This window comes from Yamadazyma tenuis, chromosome 3 (genome assembly GCF_029203305.1).
Source record: "Yamadazyma tenuis chromosome 3, complete sequence".
NCBI classification, from domain to species: domain Eukaryota; kingdom Fungi; phylum Ascomycota; class Pichiomycetes; order Serinales; family Debaryomycetaceae; genus Yamadazyma; species Yamadazyma tenuis.
In genome coordinates this window covers 958,222-983,058 of record NC_089463.1, presented here as the reverse complement: position 1 = coordinate 983,058, position 24,837 = coordinate 958,222, and the positions used below count along the sequence as shown (strand labels likewise).

The 24,837-nt window shown below is 41.7% G+C and overlaps 15 protein-coding genes across 15 annotated transcripts; 6 read left to right on the top strand and 9 right to left on the bottom strand. All coding sequences in view use genetic code 12, as the record gives it.

Annotated features, from left to right (window-relative positions):
* Nucleotides 1–802: 802 nt before the first annotated feature.
* SFU1 (GATA-type transcription factor) lies at nt 803–2,302 on the top strand (the record flags this gene model as incomplete). Its single annotated transcript, XM_066157947.1, has 2 exons — nt 803–1,762; nt 2,177–2,302. 2 exons carry the CDS (start codon nt 803–805, stop codon nt 2,300–2,302), a joined length of 1,086 nt encoding a protein of 361 aa, XP_066014044.1.
* A 540-nt stretch (nt 2,303–2,842) lies between these two features.
* Nucleotides 2,843–3,397, top strand: PSN45_002856 (uncharacterized protein; the record flags this gene model as incomplete). Its single annotated transcript, XM_006683734.2, has 1 exon — nt 2,843–3,397. One exon carries the CDS (start codon nt 2,843–2,845, stop codon nt 3,395–3,397), a length of 555 nt encoding a protein of 184 aa, XP_006683797.1.
* Nucleotides 3,398–3,568: 171 nt separating this feature from the next.
* Nucleotides 3,569–5,926, bottom strand: PSN45_002855 (ubiquitin-like-specific protease; the record flags this gene model as incomplete). Its single annotated transcript, XM_006683735.2, has 1 exon — nt 3,569–5,926. The coding sequence occupies one exon, from the start codon at nt 5,924–5,926 to the stop codon at nt 3,569–3,571; it is 2,358 nt and encodes a 785-aa protein (XP_006683798.2).
* A 248-nt stretch (nt 5,927–6,174) lies between these two features.
* On the bottom strand, nt 6,175–7,245 carry LYS5 (holo-[acyl-carrier-protein] synthase; the record flags this gene model as incomplete). Its single annotated transcript, XM_006683997.2, has 2 exons — nt 6,175–6,199; nt 6,545–7,245. 2 exons carry the CDS (start codon nt 7,243–7,245, stop codon nt 6,175–6,177), a joined length of 726 nt encoding a protein of 241 aa, XP_006684060.2.
* A 294-nt stretch (nt 7,246–7,539) lies between these two features.
* YOP1 (ER membrane protein DP1/Yop1) lies at nt 7,540–8,152 on the top strand (the record flags this gene model as incomplete). Its single annotated transcript, XM_006683999.1, has 2 exons — nt 7,540–7,578; nt 7,676–8,152. The coding sequence occupies 2 exons, from the start codon at nt 7,540–7,542 to the stop codon at nt 8,150–8,152; spliced, it is 516 nt and encodes a 171-aa protein (XP_006684062.1).
* Nucleotides 8,153–8,182: 30 nt separating this feature from the next.
* On the bottom strand, nt 8,183–10,621 carry APL4 (clathrin associated protein complex large subunit; the record flags this gene model as incomplete). The annotated part of the gene is made up of 1 exon (XM_006683736.2): nt 8,183–10,621. One exon carries the CDS (start codon nt 10,619–10,621, stop codon nt 8,183–8,185), a length of 2,439 nt encoding a protein of 812 aa, XP_006683799.1.
* A 146-nt stretch (nt 10,622–10,767) lies between these two features.
* On the top strand, nt 10,768–14,147 carry PSN45_002851 (uncharacterized protein; the record flags this gene model as incomplete). Its single annotated transcript, XM_066157946.1, has 2 exons — nt 10,768–11,660; nt 11,861–14,147. 2 exons carry the CDS (start codon nt 10,768–10,770, stop codon nt 14,145–14,147), a joined length of 3,180 nt encoding a protein of 1,059 aa, XP_066014043.1.
* A 799-nt stretch (nt 14,148–14,946) lies between these two features.
* CSH1 (CSG1/SUR1-like protein) lies at nt 14,947–15,933 on the top strand (the record flags this gene model as incomplete). The annotated part of the gene is made up of 1 exon (XM_006683739.1): nt 14,947–15,933. The coding sequence occupies one exon, from the start codon at nt 14,947–14,949 to the stop codon at nt 15,931–15,933; it is 987 nt and encodes a 328-aa protein (XP_006683802.1).
* A 101-nt stretch (nt 15,934–16,034) lies between these two features.
* RRP45 (3'-5'-exoribonuclease) lies at nt 16,035–16,940 on the bottom strand (the record flags this gene model as incomplete). Its single annotated transcript, XM_006683740.1, has 1 exon — nt 16,035–16,940. The coding sequence occupies one exon, from the start codon at nt 16,938–16,940 to the stop codon at nt 16,035–16,037; it is 906 nt and encodes a 301-aa protein (XP_006683803.1).
* Nucleotides 16,941–17,130: 190 nt separating this feature from the next.
* On the top strand, nt 17,131–18,144 carry SLP2 (Synaptotagmin-like protein 2; the record flags this gene model as incomplete). The annotated part of the gene is made up of 1 exon (XM_006684001.2): nt 17,131–18,144. One exon carries the CDS (start codon nt 17,131–17,133, stop codon nt 18,142–18,144), a length of 1,014 nt encoding a protein of 337 aa, XP_006684064.2.
* A 36-nt stretch (nt 18,145–18,180) lies between these two features.
* Nucleotides 18,181–19,008, bottom strand: PSN45_002847 (uncharacterized protein; the record flags this gene model as incomplete). The annotated part of the gene is made up of 1 exon (XM_066157945.1): nt 18,181–19,008. One exon carries the CDS (start codon nt 19,006–19,008, stop codon nt 18,181–18,183), a length of 828 nt encoding a protein of 275 aa, XP_066014042.1.
* A 66-nt stretch (nt 19,009–19,074) lies between these two features.
* On the bottom strand, nt 19,075–20,922 carry PSN45_002846 (uncharacterized protein; the record flags this gene model as incomplete). The annotated part of the gene is made up of 1 exon (XM_006683741.2): nt 19,075–20,922. The coding sequence occupies one exon, from the start codon at nt 20,920–20,922 to the stop codon at nt 19,075–19,077; it is 1,848 nt and encodes a 615-aa protein (XP_006683804.2).
* Nucleotides 20,923–21,267: 345 nt separating this feature from the next.
* Nucleotides 21,268–21,699, bottom strand: PSN45_002845 (uncharacterized protein; the record flags this gene model as incomplete). Its single annotated transcript, XM_006684004.1, has 1 exon — nt 21,268–21,699. One exon carries the CDS (start codon nt 21,697–21,699, stop codon nt 21,268–21,270), a length of 432 nt encoding a protein of 143 aa, XP_006684067.1.
* Nucleotides 21,700–21,977: 278 nt separating this feature from the next.
* Nucleotides 21,978–22,577, bottom strand: RHO1 (GTP-binding protein Rho1; the record flags this gene model as incomplete). Its single annotated transcript, XM_006683744.2, has 1 exon — nt 21,978–22,577. One exon carries the CDS (start codon nt 22,575–22,577, stop codon nt 21,978–21,980), a length of 600 nt encoding a protein of 199 aa, XP_006683807.1.
* A 1,291-nt stretch (nt 22,578–23,868) lies between these two features.
* Nucleotides 23,869–24,831, bottom strand: TRM10 (tRNA (guanine(9)-N(1))-methyltransferase; the record flags this gene model as incomplete). The annotated part of the gene is made up of 1 exon (XM_006683746.1): nt 23,869–24,831. One exon carries the CDS (start codon nt 24,829–24,831, stop codon nt 23,869–23,871), a length of 963 nt encoding a protein of 320 aa, XP_006683809.1.
* Between the last annotated feature and the right edge of the window lie 6 nt (nt 24,832–24,837).

The window sequence follows — 24,837 nt, the reverse complement described above, 5'->3', positions numbered from 1 at the left end:
TGTACGAAGGTCTAACGTGGGCGAGGACAGGGCCATTTGGTATTTTCGGCATTAACATTGGATATGCACCTACACGCCTTAATCTTACCGCCTGATCCCAAGTACACTCATTGCTGCCACTTCATCAAACCTCTAAACCATCTAACGCAATCTCCTCTATAAACCTCCCTGGTAGGGCTACCAAACCACCAAACCCTAATAATAGGCTTATCAGATACTGCGAGAATGTTTGAAATTTGACACATTTTTTACTGCCCTGGCCTATCGGAGGTAAGGCACACGACAATAAAAAACAATCTGAAATGCATCGAGTGGGAGCTCTGTATTCCGTAGTAGGAGACCCAACACCCAGGTACGGGAATGTAGGCCAACCAAGGTAATTTCGGCACTCGCTAACCCCCCACTGCCAATCCATGACCTACAGAAATCCACTGTTGTGGAGCTTATACGAGGTTGCCGGTGGTGGCACGCCCTGCAAATTCAAGAGAAATCTTATTAATAGAAGGCCGCTGATTGGTTGGTGCCGGGGAATTCGATTGTTCATGTCGCACTGCTCTCGTAACTGATGACCGAAACAGCGATTCGCTGATTTTATTCTAACATCTGGGTTCCCGCACGCTGAAAATTGGTATTTTCTGCTGCCTCAGTCTGATGAGAATTTATACATTTACCAACTTATTCATTAGTCATTAATCGATTCATACGTTGTTCCCGACTCACGGTGCCACGCATTTCTTCGCTTTCCACTCTCGCATTATTGAGATCTACAACTGTCCTTTCACTTGATCCCTTTTTATAGACCATGTCGTTCACAGTCAAGACTGAAAGTGACCTGTCATTATTAGCAAACCTACCGACAGCAACTGTCAATACTACCAGTAACTCCCCAGCTGGTGCCCCCAACCCATCCACCATCAGTCCCAGTCCTACGGCCGCCGCTTCGACCTACACCTCCACCGACACCTCGACCGATACCTCGACCGACACTTCGACCGATACCTCAGCTGATTCCATTAAAGTCAACTCCATCAAAGTCGACGTCGTGTCCCAAAATGAAGTCAGTGACGGTCAACTGTGCTCCAACTGTGGCACAAAAACCACTCCTCTCTGGCGCAGGTCCACCAACGGCACTCTCATCTGTAATGCCTGTGGCCTCTATTTACGCTCCAACAATACGAATCGGCCCGTCAACCTCAAGAAAACTCCCAACCTCATCACAGTCGAAAACAAGAAACATGGTAGCTGTGCCGGTGATGGCCAGTGCAACGGTACCGGTGGTAGCGCCGCCTGTAAAGGCTGCCCCGCCTACAACAACCGGATGTTTTTAAAAAAAATACACGAGGAGGAAAAACCAAAGGCTCCCACCCCACAGCTGGATGACCTCGCCATCGCCTGCTTCAACTGCAACACCACCATCACCCCGTTGTGGCGCCGCGACGACGGTGGTAACACCATCTGTAACGCCTGTGGCCTTTACTATAAATTACACGGACTGCACCGGCCGGTGAGAATGAAAAAGGCTACCATCAAACGAAGAAAGAGAAACATTGACAAGGAGAAGCCATCATCAGCTGCGTCTGAAATTGATATCAACGAGCAAGAAAAGTTGGCTGCAGCCGCCGCCTCGCCCCAGTCGGTGGTGCTGACAGTAATGACAGTCTCCCCCAAGCTCTCATTAAGGTCGCCAGCCCATATGGATACCCCAATCCAACACAAGCACTCATCGCCCCGCCATGCCACGCCGCCCCAGGGAGACCTGTCGGTACTCCTGCTCGCACGCCCGGCCCTGGCAGGTCCGACTCTAGGCCAAGCTTTCATGCCCATATCCATGCCCATGTCCATGCCCCAACTTCCTCCTGCTCCCCAGCCGTTCTACCCGTACCCCATGGCCCAACACCATTTCCCACCGTACAACGGCTCTGGCCGTATCCCCAATGGACCTGGACCCTTCCCAGGACCCCCTCCTCCAAACGCATACAACCTCCCACCACCCAGACCCGCTTCACAGCCATCTGTCCCCATCAAACTCCCTTCAATTCACAATTTTGGAACCCACCCTGCCACCATCGCACGCCCGTTGATCTCTCCCAATTCCCACTCCCAATCACGCGCCTCCTCATCATGCCTGTCATCCATGGTAGGTCTGAATGATGTACCACCCCATAACCCCCAACAGTCTCCTGTCCTCAAGCAGGAGTCTACACCTCCACGGGAGCACAAGGCGTTGATGACCGACTTGTCCGTACCGGTCAAGAGTAACAAAATCTCAATTGGTGGCTTGTTGAATGAAGGAACCCTGTAGTGTAAATACGATAACGATATAATAGCATAATTTATGGATCAATGAAAAGCGATAAGAGATCTGAAATGTTTTATGTGCGATAAAGTGTTGCATTTTATCGCACCGCAACTACCAACTGGGGAAACACTCAGGGCCTGAGAGCCGGGGACTGGGGGCTGAGCGTGGAACCCGAGCATGCTTTGTTCTGGAATTGGTGTTTCCTACGAAAAGAACCACAAAAGCTTACTATATAAATACCTCCTCTGCTAATCTGTAACCTACACGTGAGATCACACAGTGGATGTGCAGTGGTGGGTGCGGAGACATACTCAGTAATATACAGGTCCATTGATCATTAGAAGGGTGTTACTGTGGGTCGAACAACTAGACGAGAGAATCACAACGCCATTCTCTTCTTTCCCAGTCCTTGTAGTAGCATCTTTGCTCATGTTTCAAATATATTGTTCTTCGCGCACGTCAAATTCTGAACCTCATCTTTTCATGAACTGGCTAGTAATTTGGACCTATTTGTGTGCTGCTACTGTGTGCTTCGACCCGACAATGGCAGACTTCCGAATATCAAAGATCTTAGATAACGTGCCGGCCCTGGCCCTTCGTGCTCGCGACGACTCCCGTGATGATGTGTTGAATTTCATTGACTATTCCGACAAGTTTGTGAGCCAATTCGATAAATACCGATATGTGATTCATACTGACTCCGATGAGTTCCAGCTGCTTAACAACCACATGATGGGTGAATCACGTGAGCCCCAACTGTTGCAGTGGTTCCACCGAGCTGTTACGAGGATTTCGGACCAGGTTCGCCTTGTGGCCCAGATCTTAAGAAGGCATAAGATCTATACGATTTACTCATTAGAGACAAAGTTCGGTGAGTTCTTGGTGGTGGTAGATGTGGGCGTAGACCTACCAGTTATGGAATTGACCCAGTGGATCAGTGAGTTCCAAACGATGAAGTTTAGAAATAAGCGCAGCTGGTGTGATAACCTTGATTATTTTCATACGGTGAAGTTTATTGTGTTGGGGGAGGATGTAGGACGAAGCTGTGATGAGTTAATAAATACTGAAGACACTATTGATGTGAAGGATGAGTTGTGAGAAGTGTCTAAAAGTTGTTGAAATGACTGTACTACTCAAATGCGAATCAAAGTCAAGGTTCTGAAGGAGGTATTTTGAAGACATCATTGAGTGGAAAGAGTGACGTAACGAAATAGAATAAGACCCTACAGATACTTTATTTGAGTGTAGATTTACAAATATGCAATGATTTCACAGAAGCCGTTGCCTCTTGTCCCTCGGCTGGGTTTCTGTGTATTCCCACCGACGGGACGGGGAATAGGCCTTATCGGTTCTGAGAACTCCTTCAGTATGGCTACCGCTGTTAATGCTTAACGTTTCATGCAATGCGTCTGTATCATCGCTATCATCGTGGTTGGTTTCGCTCGTTTTCTTACTGAGAGCTGTGTCAAAGGTGATCTTGAATTCAGCATTCATTGGCCTAGAGGGATCGAGCCTGTCGTATGTTTCCCTGAATGCTTTTTTCAAGTGTTCTACCTTTTGCAGGTCTCTTTTGAACGTTAGATGGTTGATGTCCTTTATGAATTTGGTGATCTCCAATATCTGGTTTGACGTAAATGTCTCTCTTGGGTCTGGAAATAGCTCATTTAGAATCTGTACCGCTACTGCAGAAATGTCATTTGATATCCGTGACTCTTTAAGGGCTTGGTTGCTCAAATTCTCATTGATGTCATCAGTCTCTCTTTCAGTTGTCTCCCAATTGGACCTTTCGCCAATACCATCCACCAATTCTTGAATGCATTCGTTAGACGACTTCTTCTGGTCCACTCCATACGTGTCGGCCTTCAAATTAACACCGTTTGCTATTGTGACAAATAGTCGATTCGTTCCATTTCTTCCTCTTGCCTTTATCCGATGCTGTCTAACATTGTCTAGGTTCTTTACCTGGACGACTTCAATTTCATCATCTTCGCTACCGCAACCTTTCTCGTTTCCAGAATCCACGTTTATGCATCTGTCGTCTGCAGTAGATGACGACTCTTTAGAAACTTTGGACCCAGCTTCTACGTTGGTACCGGTGTCTGTTTCGCTTCCAACCCCATTCTCAGAATTTTCGGGGCCTGCTTCTTCTTTGTTTTTGTCTGGATTGTCCTCATTATGGAGTTTAAGCAACAACTGAATTAATTCCTTCCTCATTCCTGCTCTCTCGGAGCTCTTAAAAAATGCCTTGTACTGTGAGCTTCCTTTATTCCATATCAGAAGGCATTCAGCCCTAGCATTCAAGTATTTGCGGATATTGTATATGACATGAATTCCACAATCATTGAAATTGTTTTGTTTGGGCACTTTCGTGGACCTGAACACTATATCGGATCTTTCCATCTCTATCCCATATCTATCCTTGCAATATTCCATCAAGAAATTTTTAAATGGGTGATGGATACGAACGTGTTTTTGGCCTAGGGAATCAAACACAAATATGTTGACTTTATTCTTGAATCTGCTTTCAAAAATGGAATGAACTTCAGGTTCCACAACGTCTGTTGAGTTTCCGACATAATCATGAGCTTGGCTTTCGTTGAGTTCTTTCAACGTCTTGGCCCGCTCAAGATAATCAGGTAACCCAACTATCAAACATCCGTACCAATGGGAACTTTCATTAATAGGAATAATCAAGTTCTGGTAGCTGAAGAGATCTATTTTACTGACCCATCGAGTGACGTTTTGGTAGTAGCCGATTAGTTCTCTATCTTGGAAGTTTTCAGGATTGGACATTAGCTTTAGAAAGAAGAACGAATTAAACGCATATACGTCTTCCTGCTTCATATTCCCATTGTGGACTGCCTGCTGTATTTCGAATTTGATGAAGAAGTCGATTATGGTATCATTTACCCAGTCATTGTTGTATAATGTTTTGAAATCGGATTGGGTAACAATGAAAGGCTTCCCGTCGGGGAATTTGTACTGTAATGGCGGAACAAATGGAGCCGGAGACTCTAATGGTACAAGGGATATCGTTTCTGGGCTCACCATTCGTGATCTTGTCTTTCTGGCTAGTATTGGTACCGCATCTTCTGAGGAGTACATGACTTCTGGAGGAATCCTAGGAAAAGAAGGGGATGCCTTCTTCTCTAAATCTTTCAGGAATCTGTAAGTGTGTGGTTCCTGTTCTGATTGTTTCTCGGATGATCTGGACTCATCAATACCCGTCATCTTGTTGTGTACATCTTCTATACTGGCATCTTCCACGCTGCTGTAACTCGCAACTATAAAGTCATAGAATTCTTCACTGTAACGATCATGCCGAAAGAACACGTAGCCTCCATTATCATTCAACACAACTAAAATGCCTTCCTTTCGGCAAATAAGTACCTGTTCCACATGCTTAAACATATTTATCACCGTGTGATCTTTTATAGCTGCAGATTTAGTGATGTACATGAACTGCCTATTGGGAGACACATTAAGATGTGAAGTTAGCCCATCAGTTGGTCTTGTCTTTTTGTTGAACGTATATGAGCATATCACCAAATGTGTTGCAGGGTTCTCTTGGGCCTGGCAGTCATCGATACTTAGGATTGATCCGTAGATATCTCGAACAATTTTCATTTTAGATTCCGAGGGGGTTATTTCGGGGATGGGAGTCGGCCCGTGGTGTGGAGATTCTATTGGTGATTCAGGAGGACTGGATCCCATTGTGTTACTTGATCCAAGATTATTTTGGGGGTAATAAAACGGCAGGTTGGTTCTAGAGGCACCTAGTCTTCGCGTGGGCCGCCGCTTTAGAGACTTGAAGTTTTTGTCTCCATACTTTGTGTGGCAACTCATTTGGTTACTTGGATAACAATAACCATATATTACTCGGAAGCTTGAGGTTTAATACTGCGTGTAAATTGTAGTGCTGATGAGTAGCTAAAGCGCTTACCTTGTTTAAATCTTTTTTAGTGCGGATTTCAGATAGTCTGCCATCAAGCGTGGTTGTTACTGAGGATTCTATGCAAGTCTATATGGTAATTGAAGGTGTGGATCCGATTCTGGTGGCTGACTCGCCCATCAGAAATGAGGGAAATAATGACAGGTAAGGTGTGAGCTTTGGTCAGGGAATTGAGGAGTACTCCTGACTGACATATAAGCGATATGTTTCCTAGATCGTTCTCACGTGCAGTGGAAGGAAGCTGTAGATTTCTAGTATCCACAGAGATATTTGTGTGCCATGAGATTTCAAACGGGACAGCGTTGCGTCTATTTTGGTCTTTATCGTTGTGTATGGCTCTGTAGAACTCTGTGGCTGAGTTTGGGACGTCTATGACTTGCTCGTTATGCAAATCGAACCAGAAACTCCCCAAATCTACGTTTAACCCATACCCCAAGTATTTTGTAAATGCTTCTTTAAGAGTCCAAAACTGATTAAACATCTTATATTGTAGACTGGTATCAGGTACACCTTGTAGCTGGGTAATCTCAGACGAGTGAAAAATTGCCTTGAAGTCTTCCAAAACCGTCAGTTTGTCGATTTTCTGCTGCTCATGTGATAAGTCCACCCCTATAGGAGCCATGTTCCCTATGTTGTTGATAACTATGCAAATGGTATGGTTGGAGGTGCTAGAATTAAATGAAATACTCGCCTCCGGTACCAGTGGTTTCCCGTACTTATTGTAGGAAAATATGAGAGGCTCCCATGGGTCATTTTCATGGTTGTGGATAACATAATTAAGGGTTAGCGTCAAGAACAACCGTGTTATAAGCCTCTTGACTTTGGCAGAATGATCAGCCATATTCCTCAACTCGAGTTGTTGGCGAAGTGGAACAAGTCGTAAGGTAGTCTCCCAGTTGTAGTCATCTTGAAACCACTCGTATAATTCGGGTGTAATGTATGTGACAAATAAAAGGATGCCTTGTTCTATTTGCACTTCTTGCAAGAGAGTCATATCCATAAGTTGCGAAAAAGGCAAATCGAGTTGAATTTGAAAATAAGCGTACAAACACTGCGACTACACAACTAACAGCACCACACATTTCACATCTGAACGAGTAGTTCCTCATTCAAGGGGGTTGTCGATAGAATGGTAGTCTCCAACGGACTATCCAGTTACTAACCTTCATTTATTGCTCTTACAGTTCGTGTCTCTACTGATTTCACAATTCCACCTGGACCGCATTCGCGAACTCAGCTCAGCAATGGGAGCAATAGTAATACTTGTTATCTTTATCATAAGTCAAACATGGACCAAATTACTTCTATCTTATCCCAAGTTGATGCTGTATGTTTAATCACACCCCCTGGATCCCAAAGCTCTTCCATTGTACTTTGCTGAACTCCTGAACCGTGGAATTAGGTGATACTAACTGTTTTTATAGAGAACTTCTCACATTGGTATTTTAGGCCAATTCGAACAACAATCAGGTTTACCCAGATCATATGCTGTGATTGCCGCGATAGGTGTCTACTTCGTGTTGATTTTCTTAAATGTCGGTGGAATTGGCCAATTGTTAAGTAATATCGCTGGGTTTGTGGTTCCTGGTTACTACTCCTTGGTTGCCTTGGATACTCCTGGAACCGACGATGATACCAAATTATTGACCTACTGGGTTGTGTTTGCGTTCTTGAATGTCATTGAATTCTGGTCCAAGGCTATCCTTTATTGGATTCCATTCTACTGGTTATTCAAGACCGTCTTTTTGTTGTACATTGGTATCCCAGCTTTTGGTGGTGCTGTTTCTGTTTACAACTCCATCATCAAGCCTATCTCTGATCAAGTTATCAGCGGTGGTGGCAACATTGCCCACGACATCGATGATTTGGCTACTGGTGTTTCTACTGGTGTTAATTTTTAGAGGATCTAGGATATATATGATTATATCAATTTAAAGATTTTGTTTGAGACTGTAGTCGAACATATGTTCAACGAGTTTTCCGTTTAAATGGTAATTGAATTTGATTCTGAATTTCACTTTGCTTCCTTCCTTGCCAGTTAACTTTATGTTTTGCACAATCACATCGGATGGGCTTACCAAGTTGACTAAGTTATTGGTGGAAATGGTCAATTTTTGAGACTTAGGAACAGCGATAAGCAATTGGAAGTTGGTGATAGCTTGGGATGTTTTCGACTGTATATGGGATTCGATTTGGGCAAATCCATTGCCAACAGACTTGGGAAGAAACTTGATCACAATGTTGGCATCGGTATAGATGATGAGCTCTTCAGCCACTGGAACTGAAGTAGGTGCAGTATGGGAAACTGTCGGTGCATCAAAAAGATCAAGAATATCATTGTGGGCTCTTGGATTGGCTGAGGTTGATTTAGAATTACTGAAAATATCTGACAATAAGTCGTTCTTAATAACCACTTCAGGTTTCTTCTCGACATCATCATTAAAGTCCAACAAATCATTCTCAAGCGCAACCCTGTTATCCGAGTGGGACTTTGGTGTTGGGGTCAGTCTCTTGTTGGTGCTATCATTCAATGTTAACATTTCTTTCTTCTTAAGTTTTGGTGCTGGCATCTTTGATAACAACCCCTTTCTCAACTTAGAATCTTGAGTCAAGATTTGTAAATATTCCACAGATCTTATTTGAATCTCCAAATCCGAACTATTGGCATGAGATTCCAACAATAACTTGATCTGGTTTAATGAGCTGTTGTTGCTAAACTTATTTGACAACTTAATCAACGAATTGATGATGTAGCTGGTTAACTGGTTGGTCTCTCCAATAGAATAGTTTGAATTGTTCAGTAAAATCTTGAAATATTCTAACACTTTCTCGTCGTTTACCAAGACTTTTTCATCATTGATTTCAATGTGTTCGTTATTGATTAGCTCAAAATATTCACCCAAACACCAAACAGTGGTTAGCGCTAAACCTAATTTGTTTTTGTTCATATTGTCGTTCTCATAGTTCAATTTGAACATCTTGAGTAGAATACTCTTCTTCAAGTCTGTGGCAGTTAGTCTGATAACTAAACTCAAAATATTTGAAATGTAATCTATTTGAACATGATTATCAGAGTAGTTCAATACCTTGATCAAGTTGTCGAATTTCCAGTTGTCATTAGGACTGAACTTTTCAATTGACAAAATCAACTGGGAGATGATATATGGTTTCAAGTCATTGTCATCCGTGGTCTTAAGGTAATTAACGATTTCTTTGATCAAGATCCGAATATTGGATTCATTCAAGATAGCGAATGACAATTCCAATGATCTTCTTCTGATTGAGATATCACCATCGCTTAAACAGCTGACAATGATAGACCTATGCCTTTGTACAGCATTAGGTTCAATGTTGACCACTGTCAACAAAGTGTTCAATGCCACATACTTAGTATTGTTATCTTTAGTTGACAAGAATTTACCCAACAAGTTTATACCCAAAATCTTTAAGGATTGGTCGGAGTTGATCGAAAAAATAGTCTTGATACACTCATATAACACCGCATGGTTCACATTCTTACCTATTTCTATATTAGAACAAATTTGCGTCAACACGTCGTTCAACATTTCCAAGTTCTTAGCAGGTAAATCAGGCACCGTGGATAGGAGTCTCAAGGTAGAAATCAAGTTGATAATCAAAAACGGATCATTTATTCCCAAAACATCATAATCGGGATTATAACCTGAAGTGATCAATTTTTTCAAGTGCCCAATTAATGTGGTGTATGTATTCGGGAGGTTGAAGCGATCTGTTTCTTCAACACTATTGAAACAGCTTTGAATCAACTTTAACGAGGCCAATAAAACCCCTTGCAGTTTATCGGTAATCAATGTAGGGATAAAGCCCACGAAAAACTCCAAAAGATCTGGATTCTTATCTATTAATTTGGATGCCACAATTGTAGCCTTCTTCTTAAGATATGCGTTCTTTGATTGCATCAACTTTTCAACATTCTGATACAAGTCCCGTGACAATTCCAAAGATGCGATATTTCCCAAACAACATAAGGCTTGAGCAACCACGTAATGGTTAGTATGCTTCATATCATTGTCCAAAGAATTTGTCAATAAGGTCAACACTTCCTGGTTCTCATCCAACAACAACATTGTAGCTAAGTATCCCAACCTCTTGTCAATGAACTTGGGGGAAGCAAGCAATTTGATGCATTCGACCTGGCCAAAATGGGTTTTCTCGCCAATTATATAAAGATACAACAACTTGGAAATGTTGACTCTTCTAGTGTTCTGATCAAGATTGACATCTTTAAACGATGTTCTTATAGAAGCACTCTCTTTTTTAACCACATTACGCTCATCAGCAATGGTTTTGGCCTTTCTGACGGCCTTGATAAACGTCTTTAAAGAAGCCATTGGCCAAGTGTTGAAGTTGTTTTTGTTGATCGATCAGTCGCGAACTAGATCTTTGATATTTGCACAAATATATTCCATCGCAGACACAGATACCGACTTTGTACCACATAACATTGACCTAAATACACCTACAGCAGGTTCTATATATGTCAGTGAGTACCACAGGAAAGGTGATTTTCACCACAAACAAAGGCCCCATAGAAATAGAGGTATTTGCCAAAGAAATAGCCCTCGTACGAAACTTCCTTAAACACTGTCTTCATGGTCAATTGTTAGGAGGACAGCTTGTCTACAGTGATAATGAGATGGTGAGCTGCTCCTGTGAAGTGCCAGAATTCAAAGTTATCAAACACAACAGAATACGACTTGGTAAAGGAACAGTTGGTATAACTGCAACACAACTTATCATTAACCTTAATGAAGATATTCTTGATATTCCAGAGTTTACCATCGTAGGTAAGATCCTGGGCCCGTCGATCTACACACTTGAGAAGGTGAAAAACCGGGAGTTTGAGACAGTGATTCTGAAAGTTGATGTGCCTGTGCCATACTATGCGGAACTCGATGAAGCGAAGATAAAGGTCAGAGAAGCTACAACAGATTCGAAGCCCAAAGAAGTCATCAAGAAACTGACGAAAAAGAGAAAGGTGAAATTGTCGTACGAGGAAGAAGTCGAAGAGGATGTCACCTTCAAGATGAAGAGTATTTATGATGTGAAGAAACTGAATGAGACCCCAACCCCAGAGCCTACTGCAACAGCCACCACGGAGTCCACTACGGAAGCTGCCACCGAAACCACCACGGACACCGCAGAAGCGACGGAAATAACCACTACATCCCCGGAACCCGCCCCTACATCCCCAAATCCTATATCCCCAGGTGACGCCGCACCTCTGCCAATTCCCCAGCCGATTGGTGCATCCCTCCAGGTAGATCCTGCCGCACCTCAAATTTCGCCTTCCCCCACATCTGTTCGGTTTGACGCCAAAAATATCGATTCCTACTGTGACATTCCCATGTCCACTCTAAGATCCCATCAGTATATAAGGTCTCATGGATACCAAGATCATTAGCATATACCATTTTAATATTCCTCCGCCGCTCAATTGCAAAACCTTCTGACCACACCAGTTAGCAATTTCACCAGATTGGAATGATATTTTTTTTCTCCATCTTGCCCAACAAATCTCAAAATCAAACGCAAGTCTTAATTCTATAAGAGGCAACTATTTTCTATAGGTTACACATTTCTGACCTTTATTCGTTCCACCCTCCACAATTGCCAATGTATTTAAATCCGTACTTTGATGTCAATATCCTCGATAATGCGTTGGAGCAGCCGTATGTTAAGCTCCTGATTCCTCTCCCCCATGAATTCAATGGCTCCTCAGGCAGTTATATCGACATGCCCAATAATGCTCCCATGGAGAAAAATTGGAGCATATTGCTAAACTTTATTGATTTCTTCACAGCCATCGACGTCAAGTCAATCTACGATAAAAATGAATACTACTTCTCGGTCAATAAATTCAATACCAAGTTCATTGACAGTTTACATGAATTTATGGATGATAAATTAGAGCTCTCGGACGAGTATCTCGATGAGTTGATCTACAAGTTGATTGACCAGGAATTGAATCTCAATTTAATCACTTCAAAGCAATTGCCAGATAGATATAGAGAAGTGAAGAAGTTCATGGTTGACTATTACAAGGCGGAAAACCAAAAGAATTTCCCGCTTTTTGGCAACTCCAATAATTTCATTAAAATCTGCTACATCACGGTTATCAAGGTGTTGAAATCAATGTTCCCTGACGGAATCTGGTGTAACAACTTGGAAATCAGTCGGTTGTATCAACAGTATTTGAAGGATCCCATGTCGATTATATACTTGCCGTGCCATAAGTCCCACGTCGACTATATCATTTTGCACATATTGAACATTCGGTTCCAATTATCTACCCCCGTAGTTATTGCTGGTGAGAACTTGAATGTTGCTGTGTTTGGGAAATTCTTGAAGAAACTTGGGGCAATTTTCATCAAAAGAAGTTTCAACAATGAATTGTATACGGAGAAGAACTTGACCAACTTGTTGGAATTTTTTGTGTTGAACAATGTCAATATCGAGGTGTTTATTGAAGGGACCAGATCAAGAGATGGTAAATTATTACTTCCCAAGTACGGAGTGTTGAAAATATTACAGCAGATCTACGATTCGACGAAAAAGGATATGATTTTGCAGCCATTGAGTATAACTTATGAAAGAATCTACGAGACAGACGGGTACTTGAAGGAGTTGATCGGCAAGGACAAGAAACAGGAGAGTTTCTTGGGGATCATCAAGAATGGATTGGTCAACTTATTTGGTGGTGAGGTGGAGCATAATATCAACAAGATTATTGAACAAAGATTGGAGTACGACAATATCCCATTGAAGTTGAACGGTAAAATCTTTATTAAGTTTGGACAAAATTTCCACCTTTCAGCCTGTAACGGTAACTTGAAGCAAATGGGATTCAAAACATTGCATGAAGTCAACCTGATAAACTATTTACCAGAAATCGCCATTGTTGGAGCCGTGATCCAATTGTATTCTTATTTGCACCCAACTGAAAAAATAATACCTATGGCCAATATCTTGAGAATATGGCCTGTTGTTATTGGCATTGTGAAGAACCAGGTGCACCCATCCAACGAGTCCAATATAACCATTTTGAGTTATTTACAAGGCTTGAAGAATGACGAAGTGATTTACTTGATCAAGTACCAGATCATCAAGTTCTTAAAGTTCATTAAGGTGGATACGAAAAGTAACGATATAATCATCAACAACTCAATCGAATTGTTGTACTACAAGAACTTATCCATCCACCTATTGATCACTAAATCGATCATCAGTTTCGGAATCTTACATTCAAATTCTAAGACCATTGAGGAGTTGTCAAAGGTCACTCGCACCATTAAGACATTGCTCAAAAGCGAGTTTCTCTTTGACTACAGTCCCAATGAACGGGACGAGTTTACGGTTGTAATTAACGAATTGATTGAAAGTTGCAAAATCGACAAGGACTTGAAGGTCTTGGACAAGCCCGGTTTGGAGCTTTTGGAGTCGTTAGTATACCCATTCATCAAATCGTACATGATTTGTACCACCAACATTATTGAATTTATGGAACCACACGCACAGATTTCAGAAGAACTCCTCATCAACGACCAGCTAAATGACTTCCCCGATACCAAGAAATTGTTGAAACTGATTCAGAAAAATGCCCACACGCTTGACTACGAGTCAATCAACAAGCAGTACTTGTTAAGCTGCCTCTACTATTTGAACCATTTGGGATTGATTAAGATTTTCAAGAACAAATCGAAGACAGTAGCATACGTCAAGATCGAAAATAAAAAGGATTTGGACATGTTGAACGAGTTTCTCCAGACCTTGTTCAACCAGGAAGAGCATACTTTAGACATGGACTACATGGTGGATATAATTGATAAAACTACCACCCGGGCTATTAAATTGTAGGCAAAATTAATAGTTAATTATACAATCATTATCATACCGTAATTGGTGTTAGCCGTTTCATACCTGCTGGGTTTAGCAGATCACATTTTTCCTGTGAAATTTGAGTTCGAGACGAGAAAAAGAAATACATGAGAACACAGTGGTCAGCAGCTACGAACCAACCATACGATACTGTAACCAGGTTGTAGTCTTTCCACTGGCAAATAGAATGCCCCAACGGAAAAATTAGTCGTAAGGTACCGAGGGTTGTGCTGTAGAGTGGTCGCACACCACCAAGAACCATACGCGGAACATGACACATCCAGAATGTCGCATGGCTGGACGCCTGGAACAATATTAAGCCGCCTCCAATGTGAAATTCGGTTAAAGTGAGGGTCTGACGGACGGCAACCGATCGGCAAACGGACGACGATGCAACCCAACAATGCGACATTCGCTGGAAATGCTGACGCTAGGACCTCGCACGCACAAAAAATAGGAGATGAATCTGCTAATAATGACACAAAAACTGCCTTCAAAACATTGAGGATAATTGAAAAAACAATTTCGTCAATTACTATCACCCCAGAAGAACCCCATCTTCAAAAAACCTCGTCTTCAGCTTCGCCTAAACAACCAAGGACTAAAACTCTGGTAAAGCCTGACTCTCGTTAGCCTTATTCATCAGTGTGTTTCTTGTGGCTTCTCCTTCTCTTGCACCCGCAAAATAAAAAGAAACCTTTTGTTGCACATAGCCCTAAAATCTTGCTCCATCCATCACCGCTAGTGTTTTGCTACCACTTTTCTTCTTGAACATATCATGAGGAAAGAATTGAAATATCTCATTGGCGCCCATGTGGTCATTGTCGTCTATCTCATATGGTACTTGTTCGACTTGATCACCTTGTTGCACGACGACTCATTCGCAGATGCTTTATTGGACGTGGAACTCAACCCTGCTGATGGAGTCATCACCAAACCGCTTCTCATTCCCAAAATCATCCATCAGACCTACAAAGACAACCACATTCCTGAGAACTGGAAACTGGGCCAACAAGCATGTATTAATTTACACCCCGACTACCAATATATTCTCTGGACCGACGAGATGGCCAGAGACTTCATTGCTGAAACATATCCCTGGTTCTTACAAACTTGGGACAAGTACAAGTATCCGATCCAGAGAGCTGATGCCATCCGATACTTTGTCTTGGTGCACTTTGGAGGTGTTTATATTGACTTGGATGATGGGTGTGAAAGACGCTTGGATCCGTTGATGACAGTGTCGGGCTTTGTACGTAAGACTCTCCCCACTGGGATTTCCAACGATGTTATGGGGGCCGTTCCCAACCATCCATTTTTCTTGAAGGTGATCGACAGCTTAAAGAATTACCAGAAGAACTGGTTGGTACCGTATATTACCATCATGTACTCCACCGGGCCATTGTTTCTCTCGGTGATGTGGAAACAGTACAAGAGATGGGGGGTACCAGAGGCTGGGAAGATCCGCATCTTGATGCCTAACAACTACAAAACCAATGCCTACTCTTTTTTCGCTATTAGTCCTGGAAGCTCATGGCATTTGGACGATGCAAAGTTTATAAAAGAGTTGGCCAATCACATTGCTTTGGCAGTCTTTGGCGGGTTTTGTATTGTGTTGGCATTTTTATTAATCGAATACTGGATCTACAACTTGTTGATTTCCAGCTCTAAAATCAAAGCCAAAGTCACCAAGTGGTTGCACGCCAAGAAGATCACCAGAAAGAGGAAAGATTCCAACTTAAACGTTTATAAAGAACAGGTTTAATGGTTCTTTCTTAATAGCCGTTTACATTCCTTATACTATAGTGTAAATTAATAATGCATAATGATTCTACATTCATTTTCTAGCTTAGTGATAATGATCCCTTATCGGGTATCAACACTCTTAAGAAGTCTCAAATTCAATCTCTTGAACTCTTCTTCTTCCTTCCTCTTCACTGTCGTTTTAATTAACTCAGTCAACTCCTCCGCGTACGCATAGCACCTTTGGCACAAGTTTACCAACTCGACTGAATCAATGGGAATTCCTCCTAATTTGGTCAACTGAATCAACTCCTTATTGCTGTTTACAGATACAACCAAATAACTGTCTCTCACAAGCTCTTCTTTCATGGTAGCATCGAAAACCGATATCTCATAGTTGTTGTTACTCTTCAAGTTTTCTTCATCGTTCAAAGGGTTGAAAAACAGAATGCTTAGCGTGATAGGAATATGCAAAACACTCAAACTAATGGGTGGTTTCTCATCCAAATTATACACCTTGATATTACCGTTGGTATCCAACGAGTAGTTGGGTAACTTGAAGTGGATCAAACTTATAATACTTCCAAAACAGCAAGAGTCGATCAAGTTTCCATCGAAGTTGATGATACTTAGGTCCACTCTGATAAGCCATACTTTTTCTCCTGTCTTGATGCACAATCCTTCCAAGTCGAGTGCATTTGATTTTCTGATTGACTTTTCAATTATACGGTTGATCATTACCTCATCCACACTTCTTTCGTCGAACTTTATTGATGCCATTGGGGACAACTCGTTATTAATCACCAAAAGTCCTTCATTCGGCCTGTCTTCGAAAGGCTTTACAATTTCACTCGATGTTTTGATCACCACCTTCGTTTGACCCCACCCAAGCTCAACGTATCCATTGTCACCAAGTACCACCTCAGGTTTACGTATCTCATCCAACTTTCGCCCATCTAGCCTTGTTCCTTGCTTTAAAGACTCTATGATATATTTGGTTTCGTTGATGGAGATATCGTTCGACTTCATTTCTGTTGAGTTCTTCAATACTTTTATATGTATTTTATGGTAATCCTATGGAATTATTGATGTAACTAGCTCTTGAAAGCCTTGTATGTTCAGATAGTTGCAAGATGAAGGTCTTCAGTGTTTGCAGCTTAAAACAACTAAAAGCGCGAAAAATTTTCAAGTCACTTATTTCAGAGAATTGTAACTTATAATGCTTCTGATTTCAAGAGGGTTTTCGGCAAGACCAATTGCGGCCTTCCGGCCCATTATTACTTCCCGGTCGCTCAACAACATGTCCACATTGAATTTTTTCCAAAAAGAACGATTGCCTGCCAATACCATTGTGAGGTTTGTGCCTCAGCAGACGGCGTGGATAGTTGAAAGAATGGGGAAATTCCACAAAATATTGAACCCAGGAGTGGCTGTATTGATTCCATTCCTTGACAAAATTTCTTACGTCCAATCTCTCAAGGAGCTGGCAGTCGAGATCCCCACTCAAAATGCCATCACTGCTGATAACGTAAGTTTGGAATTGGATGGAATTTTGTACATTAAGGTAATGGACGCTTACAAAGCCTGTTATGGAGTGGAAGACTTCCAATTCGCTGTGTCGCAATTGGCACAAACTACTATGAGATCAGAGATTGGTTCCTTAACCTTGGATTCTGTGTTGAAAGAACGTCAGCAGTTGAACATCAACATCAATAGGGCCATCAATGATGCCTCCGAGGACTGGGGAGTCAAATGTTTGAGATACGAAATCAGAGATATACATCCACCTTCGAATGTGTTGGAGGCCATGCACAGACAAGTTTCAGCTGAAAGATCGAAGAGAGCTGAGATCTTGGAGAGTGAAGGTATCAGACAACTGAGAATCAATATTGCTGAAGGGGAAAAGCAATCCCAAATCTTGAAGTCTGAAGCTGCCAAGCAGGAACAGATTAACAATGCTGCTGCTATGTCCAAGTCTTTGGAATTGATTTCCAATACTATCAAGCAAAATGAATATGGCCACGAAGCCATTAACTTGCAAATTGCGCAAGATTACATCAAGCAATTTGGTAACTTGGCTAAAGAAACTAACACCATCATCTTACCTTCTAACATGAGTGATATTGGTCAATTTATGGTAAGTGGTATGAAGATATTTAACGATTTAAACAAGGATACTAAGAAATCCACCACCACTTCAACTCCTCCCGGTGCTAATGAAAAGAAAGATTAGATTAATTTGTAAATAGGCTCTTTATGTCATATGTATCTAACGTTTCTTGAACAACATGTCCAATGCTCCTTTGCCTTTGGCCACTTTGACCACCGGCTTCTTGACCTTTCCTTTAGCCGCTTTCCCGGTTTTGGGTTGATGTTTTGTTGGCTTTTGTGCTTCCATCACCATTGATTTAGCAGTTAAACGGGCCTGGATCCCCTTCTTGTACTTCAAAAGGTCTTCAAAATCATGTAGTTCGAGACTAATACTCAAGTGTGACAGAATCATCTCATTGGCTAAGTATAAGATTTCCTGATCTTCCATCCCCATGGGAATCTCTGTCTCTGTATCTACGTACAAACTCATCTTTATCTGTGTCATCAACTTACTGGAACTCAATTGTTGTTTAACCAGCTCAATCTTCAGTTTTATGAACTCCTTGGTCTTCTCCTGGTTCACCTTGTAGAAAAACTCGCCATTTTCGGTGATTTTGTCACATATCTTCTCTAACGCATCCTCGACCAACGCTTCGGGCACATTTCCAATCCACTCATGATTATCTATGAAATTTTCCAAGCTGATATATGACGATGACAGCTGATTGTACAATGTGGATATCAACAAGTATACCACGTTAAACTTGGTAGCCATTATAATTTCAGGTGACTCAACCACTATTCCATCTTGGTCGGTTTCGTTCTCGAAGATGATGGATTTGGGATCCAGCAGAACCAGCTTTAACTCGAACAACGAACCACATGAAACCAAGTACTTGGACGATTTGGATATATCACGATAGTCTGGTAGCAGAACAAGTGTATAAGTACTCAGCTCGACTTCTTTAGGGAGAAGTATCGTCCGATACTGAAGGTTCTGGCTCATTGAAGAAATATAAAATTACGCGTTTTGTACTTTCAAGTTTAGGTTAATAACACATAGCTACAGAGCTTACTGACCCACCATGGCGTGGACAAAATTTCTAATCTCTCCGATACTGGAAAATACGATCATGACGGTTCCAAAGATAGCAAAGCTCAAACTACTCATACTGGCAGCTCTCGGGTCGCTGTCCAATAGGTGAGCGGTTGCAATAGCCCCACAGTTGATACCCAAACTAACACCCCTAGTCACATAGTCTCCAGGTTTCACTCTTAAGAATTTGAATAATGAATCTCCAATCAACACTCCACAAATCCCTGAAAGAATTGTGCAAACAGCCATTAATGAAATCGAACCTTCAAGGGCATTTATCAATGGATTTCCCAAGGCCAAAGTGACCGACCTGCCAATGAATCCAATTGATCTCTGGGGATTGATACCGATATTGTAGCAGATCAACGGATACAACAAGAACGTAAGTGCGATACTCATCAAAATGGGAATCATAATCCAAAAATTCTTGATGAAATCCCTTCTATGAGTGAACATTGGTAAGCTCAAGGATACAATTGAAACGTCCATCATCGAACTGAGAAAATCTCCACAACCAGGCCAAATTGGATACTTGGTGATAGATTCTTGAGGATTTTTATTGGTTTCTCCATTGTCAAACAAGTAAGCTTTACTGAACAAGTTCAAGTAGTTCTTACCTGTCTTGTAGTACTTTAAGTCGTCCAAAAACCCCTTGGCAGTATGATGGTAGATTAATGACGAGATAAAGCATATAAATAGGATCAAAAATGTAGACACCAAGATTGGATGAGCAAACCGTTTTGTGACAGGCCACTTGTGGGGTATCAATAGTGCCACAAAGTAGGAGAATATGGTGACACTGAAGTGGAAAGGAAGGAAAATGTGATATGGAGTGTAAAATAATGGGAGAGAAGCCACGAAAAGAAGAAAATAAAGCACCCAGTCGATGTAATTGGTAATGAAAATGGTGGTTCTCTTTGCCAATGGATTCAAATGGGCATACGAGTCAATCTCGGTATTCTTCTCCTTCGAACTAGACAGTGATGACCCTGGGGGAACATCTACTTGAGAAGGCGCCAGCTTCATGGACATCCGCGATGGAAGCACCGTTTCCACTCCAAACTCATTTTCTTCAGATGCCATGCTGATTGGTGTACTGTTCTGCTTCACATAGCTACGTTCAGGCCGCATTATAAACGGGTTGTCCATGTCCATTAGTTCAATATTCTCGGTTTCTGTGGCCAGCAGCAGTCCAATTCCTAGGTTTTCATGGTGACCTCGTCCCAAGTCGTACGGTTCGGTTTGAACCTGGCGTAGATCACCTCCAGCCATTTCTGACACACCCTCCGATGTGTTTTTAATGAACTCCTCATCATGGTCGTCGTCCAGAGTCGTTTCTTTGGCAGCTTCTTTGCGATTGAGGTTCATCAAGATCTTGATTAATTGAATCGAGTAAATGTTTATAAGCATTAAGGCACACCAGCCAACAACGAATACGCCTGCAATCTTCAACACCTCAATTATGGTTATAGGTTGGCTCAATGGTAAGATGATGAAGGAAGGAATGAAAAATATGTTGATCCACTTCAAACTGAAGTTCATGGACGGCTCAATCATTCGGAGATACCGATTCAACACCATGTCGAACCCCTTATGTACCTTTGTGGCAGTAGATAACCCACACAAGATTACGGTATTTATCAACATTCCCAAGACCGACGCCGGGAACGTGATTTTAAGAATATTAACAATAAATTGGTTCAAGCCGTATAGGATCATGATCTCAATAACAACCCCCACCGGTACCACCACATATGAGCGAAAAAGATGTGACTTCAGATAATATACACCGTAGGTAATGCCTAGAAGGATGTCCTTTAACATAGGTGAGTTATAATAAAGCAAGTGAAAGAAATGACTTTGGCTTTGAAGTCATTTATCGCCTCGGGTAGGAGGACAAAGTGTGCGTATATCCGGAGACTCGTTCCGATTATGTGCTGTAAAGCGCGAGAGACAGCGGGAGCACCGCGCCAAATATGGCCATAGATCCTAGCTCTTCCTCTACGACAAAAAGAACACAATGATGTATACATTGTACATATGATCGCATCACTACGAGGCGTTTCTATGATATGATGAGTGGCCTTTGCCTGTTGAAGGTGGTAGCAGTTGTACCTTCTTGCTGTGAATAATTATAATAGTAATAAAAGTTATATTTTTCCAAAACTCTTAACTCTTCTCTCCTTCAATCAAATGTTTGTGTTCTTCCTTGGCATATCTCAATCCACAGTAACCACAAGTAGAAGCCACAGGTTTGTCCAAGTTGATGAACACCTTAGGGTGTCCTTGTAAAGTGCTTCCTTTATTTCCATCACAAACTGCAATATTTCCTTCTGAATGGCTCAAGTATCTGACAGGTTGCTTACTTATTAACTCCATGGCTGAGTGTGCTCTTGGTTGCTGGTCCAAGTCTTTTTGGATAAATCTGTAGGCAAATTTGGAGATGATGTTTAATCTTGATTCTTGCGATTTAGACCAGGTCTCTGATCTGTTGGGGGCTTGTTGCACAATAGGATTAGCAGATAACTCTGGCTTGGTGAGCCCAGTGGCTGACTTGAATCTTATGGCGACTCTATTATGCACGGCTACTCTTCTAAACATTGGGATGCTTTCTCTGTTGGTGCCGGGTTTATAAATTGAAATGTTTCAATTGGCTCGCGGTGAGGAAAAAAAAGCAGTGCGCAATTTGCCGGCACACACCCATTACCTCCTTCTACAGAAAAACCTGGATCATAAGAACAATTGCATGCAATAGCTAAACAACAAAATTATATATATAAGTAACCATCTAAGACAACCAAGTCTTCAAAAATATGCCAGATAGGTTCCTCTACATTCAAACAAACGATAACAACTATCGCAAAAGGCAACTTCTTTGCTTACAAAATGTTACACTTCCTCTTGGTCTTCTCCTTCTTTTCCTTGGTCTTTAACGAAGCTCTAGTTGCAGCTTCAAAAACTTCTCTAACACCTTCACCAGTTCTAGCAGAACATTCCAAGTAGTTACTGGCTCCAATCTTCTGAGCAACGCTTTGACCTTCAGAACTTGAAATTGGTTGTTGTTGTTGTTGTCTCAATAATTCAATGGTTTGAGAATCATTTCTTAAATCCAGTTTACATCCAACCAAGATGATTGGAACACCTTGGCAGAAATGCAAGACTTCTGAAATCCACTTTTCTAACACGTTATCCAAAGAATCTGGGGAGTCGATGGAGAAACAAATTAAAATAACGTTGGAATCTGGATAACTCAAAGGTCTCAATCTATCGTAATCTTCTTGACCAGCAGTATCCCATAAGGCCAATTCAACTTTTCTTCCATCAACTTCAACGTCGGCAACATAGTTTTCAAAAACAGTTGGAACGTAAACTTCTGGGAAAGTTCCCTTGGAGAACACAATCAACAAACAGGTTTTACCACATGCACCATCACCTACGATAACTAACTTTCTTCTAATTTCAGCTGAAGGAGGAACCATCTAAAAAGGTTTGTTAATATATGTTTCACAAAGAATCATAAGCAAAATAACATCTGACACTCAACGTCAACATAACATCAACCGTGGCTACCCCCAACGGTGTACAATGTTAGGTGACCTTTCAATATGAGTTTACCGCCACTGCACTCCTTCGCAGCACTCCAATCCCATTAGTTGGTCGCCAACACCTTTATAATCGAAAACACGAAAGAAAGGGGGGCGCCTATTAATAGAATCAGGTACAATCAATCTCCTAACCTGCGGACAACCAATTGACAAATCGTACTTCCCTTCGCTGCATCCACACCTCAACCCCACAACCTATGGTTATGACAAAGTGCCTTTTAAAAAAAGCCTTGTTTGTGTTCTTGATCTCAAATTTCACCATCTTGAACGGCGGGCACAAGATCCAATGGGCCACCCTTACAAACATCTCGACTATGATTCATGATTTCTGTTTGATTATGCTCTATGGTATGGACATCATGGCAGTAACCCAATGAGATTAAGGAGGGTATATCAGGCTTTTTCCGATTCATGTCATTTCACAATCACCTGAAACACCGCCATTCTTTTTGGGTTTTCTCGATTTGGTGGGACTAATGTTGATTTTTTTTGTGCAGCGGAAAACAGGGGCATGAATCTGGGAGTTTGGGTATCATGGGGGTGATCAGATCGTTATACACGTTTTATGGTGTTCAAATGGCCATTTTGCTTCTCAAATCATTGAGTTATAATGGTCTGTTTATACGTACTTCTCTTTCTGGTTTTGTTTGTTTCCGTTAGTTTTTTTTTCTCCCTTGCGGTTTTCCAACTGAGTGCGCCTGGCGACGTGTGCGCCTCTAATTGGTGAGGGCACGGTCATCCTGCCTGGCTTGAAGAATGTAGGTAAAAAAAGGCTGGGGAGCTTTGGCACAAGGAAATTTTGACTTTCTTGTGGGGTGTTCGCCTTAGAGAGATTTTGAGTCTTTGTCTGTTGATAATCTGAGTGTCAAACAGATTTGTATTTGGTCACTTTTCTTCATCTCTCGGTGAAGGTATTTTTTCGTCTAGAAGCACTTTTTCGCATCCATTGTCTCTTATCTTCAATACCGACTTACACACAAACACTAACACACACTCACACTAAGTATATTGAGTCATATTTTAGTCCAATTACTCCTATTCCTTTCTGAATAATCGTATGCGTGTTCCCTTCGTGTCTTTGTGTCAGATTGGCTAGTAATTCATTCTTCGGGAACCTACAAGTCTTGGAATTCTACTGCGGTGTAGTATTGCAAACTATACGATATTAATTAGCAGTCAATGATTCTGCATTTTCTTGATCTTGATCTTCATCTTCATATTCAGCGGTGTTCCCTTCGCTCTCAACAGCCTCGTCCACTACATCATTTACGTCTCTGTTCACTCTCTTCCTTACCTTCCCTTCCAATTTTCTCTGTGGTAAGACTTCATGGAAGGCTTTCCCCCAATCCTTGTACTCGAACCACTTACAGCATATTTCGTACACGTGACTAGTGGCTAATACTTGTCTACCACTTATCTGGATATACTTGCCAATGGGTAGCTTACCTACCTTTAATCCCAACTCTTTGGCCTTCTTCACACATAAATCTTTATGTCTATTTTTGTCAACGATTCCCCCGATGATATAGGTTTTACCTTCCTCTAGCTCTTCAATTACTTCGTCAGTATCAGCTGTGAAGTACACAAAGTCTTCAACTTTCCCTGACTCTTCAATGATTTGTGATATGGGTTTACTATCCATTGTGATATTCTTCCATGCTTTGTGCTGAGGGACCTTGGTGTCGAATTGTTTCTTCAAGTTCTTATCTACAGGACTCACCTCGAGCCCAACGTTATATTTACATGTTCTCATGGCACTGTACATCCGAGTAATTTGCAATGATAGTGATCTGATTTCTCGCTCGGTCATCAAATCATCGAACTCACAGTCCACCAAACACCTAACTCCGGTAGGAAGTTGTTGGCTTGGAGAAAGTCTTCCTGGTTTCTTCTCATTCTCTTTCCTGTCGGTCTCTGCTTTCTGTTGTGCTCTTTCTTTAGCTGCTTTACGCTTTTCCTTCTTCAGCTTTCTATATTCATCTTTAGTCTCCTCGTGTTTCTGTTGCCTCAACAATTTTTTGTACTGATTCTTGGATAGCCCTAGCTTCTGTCTCTTGACATCGTTTTCTACTTTCTCTTTTGCCAACTGTTGTAGCTCTTCTTCGCTTAAATTCAACGGTCTTTTCATTGAACA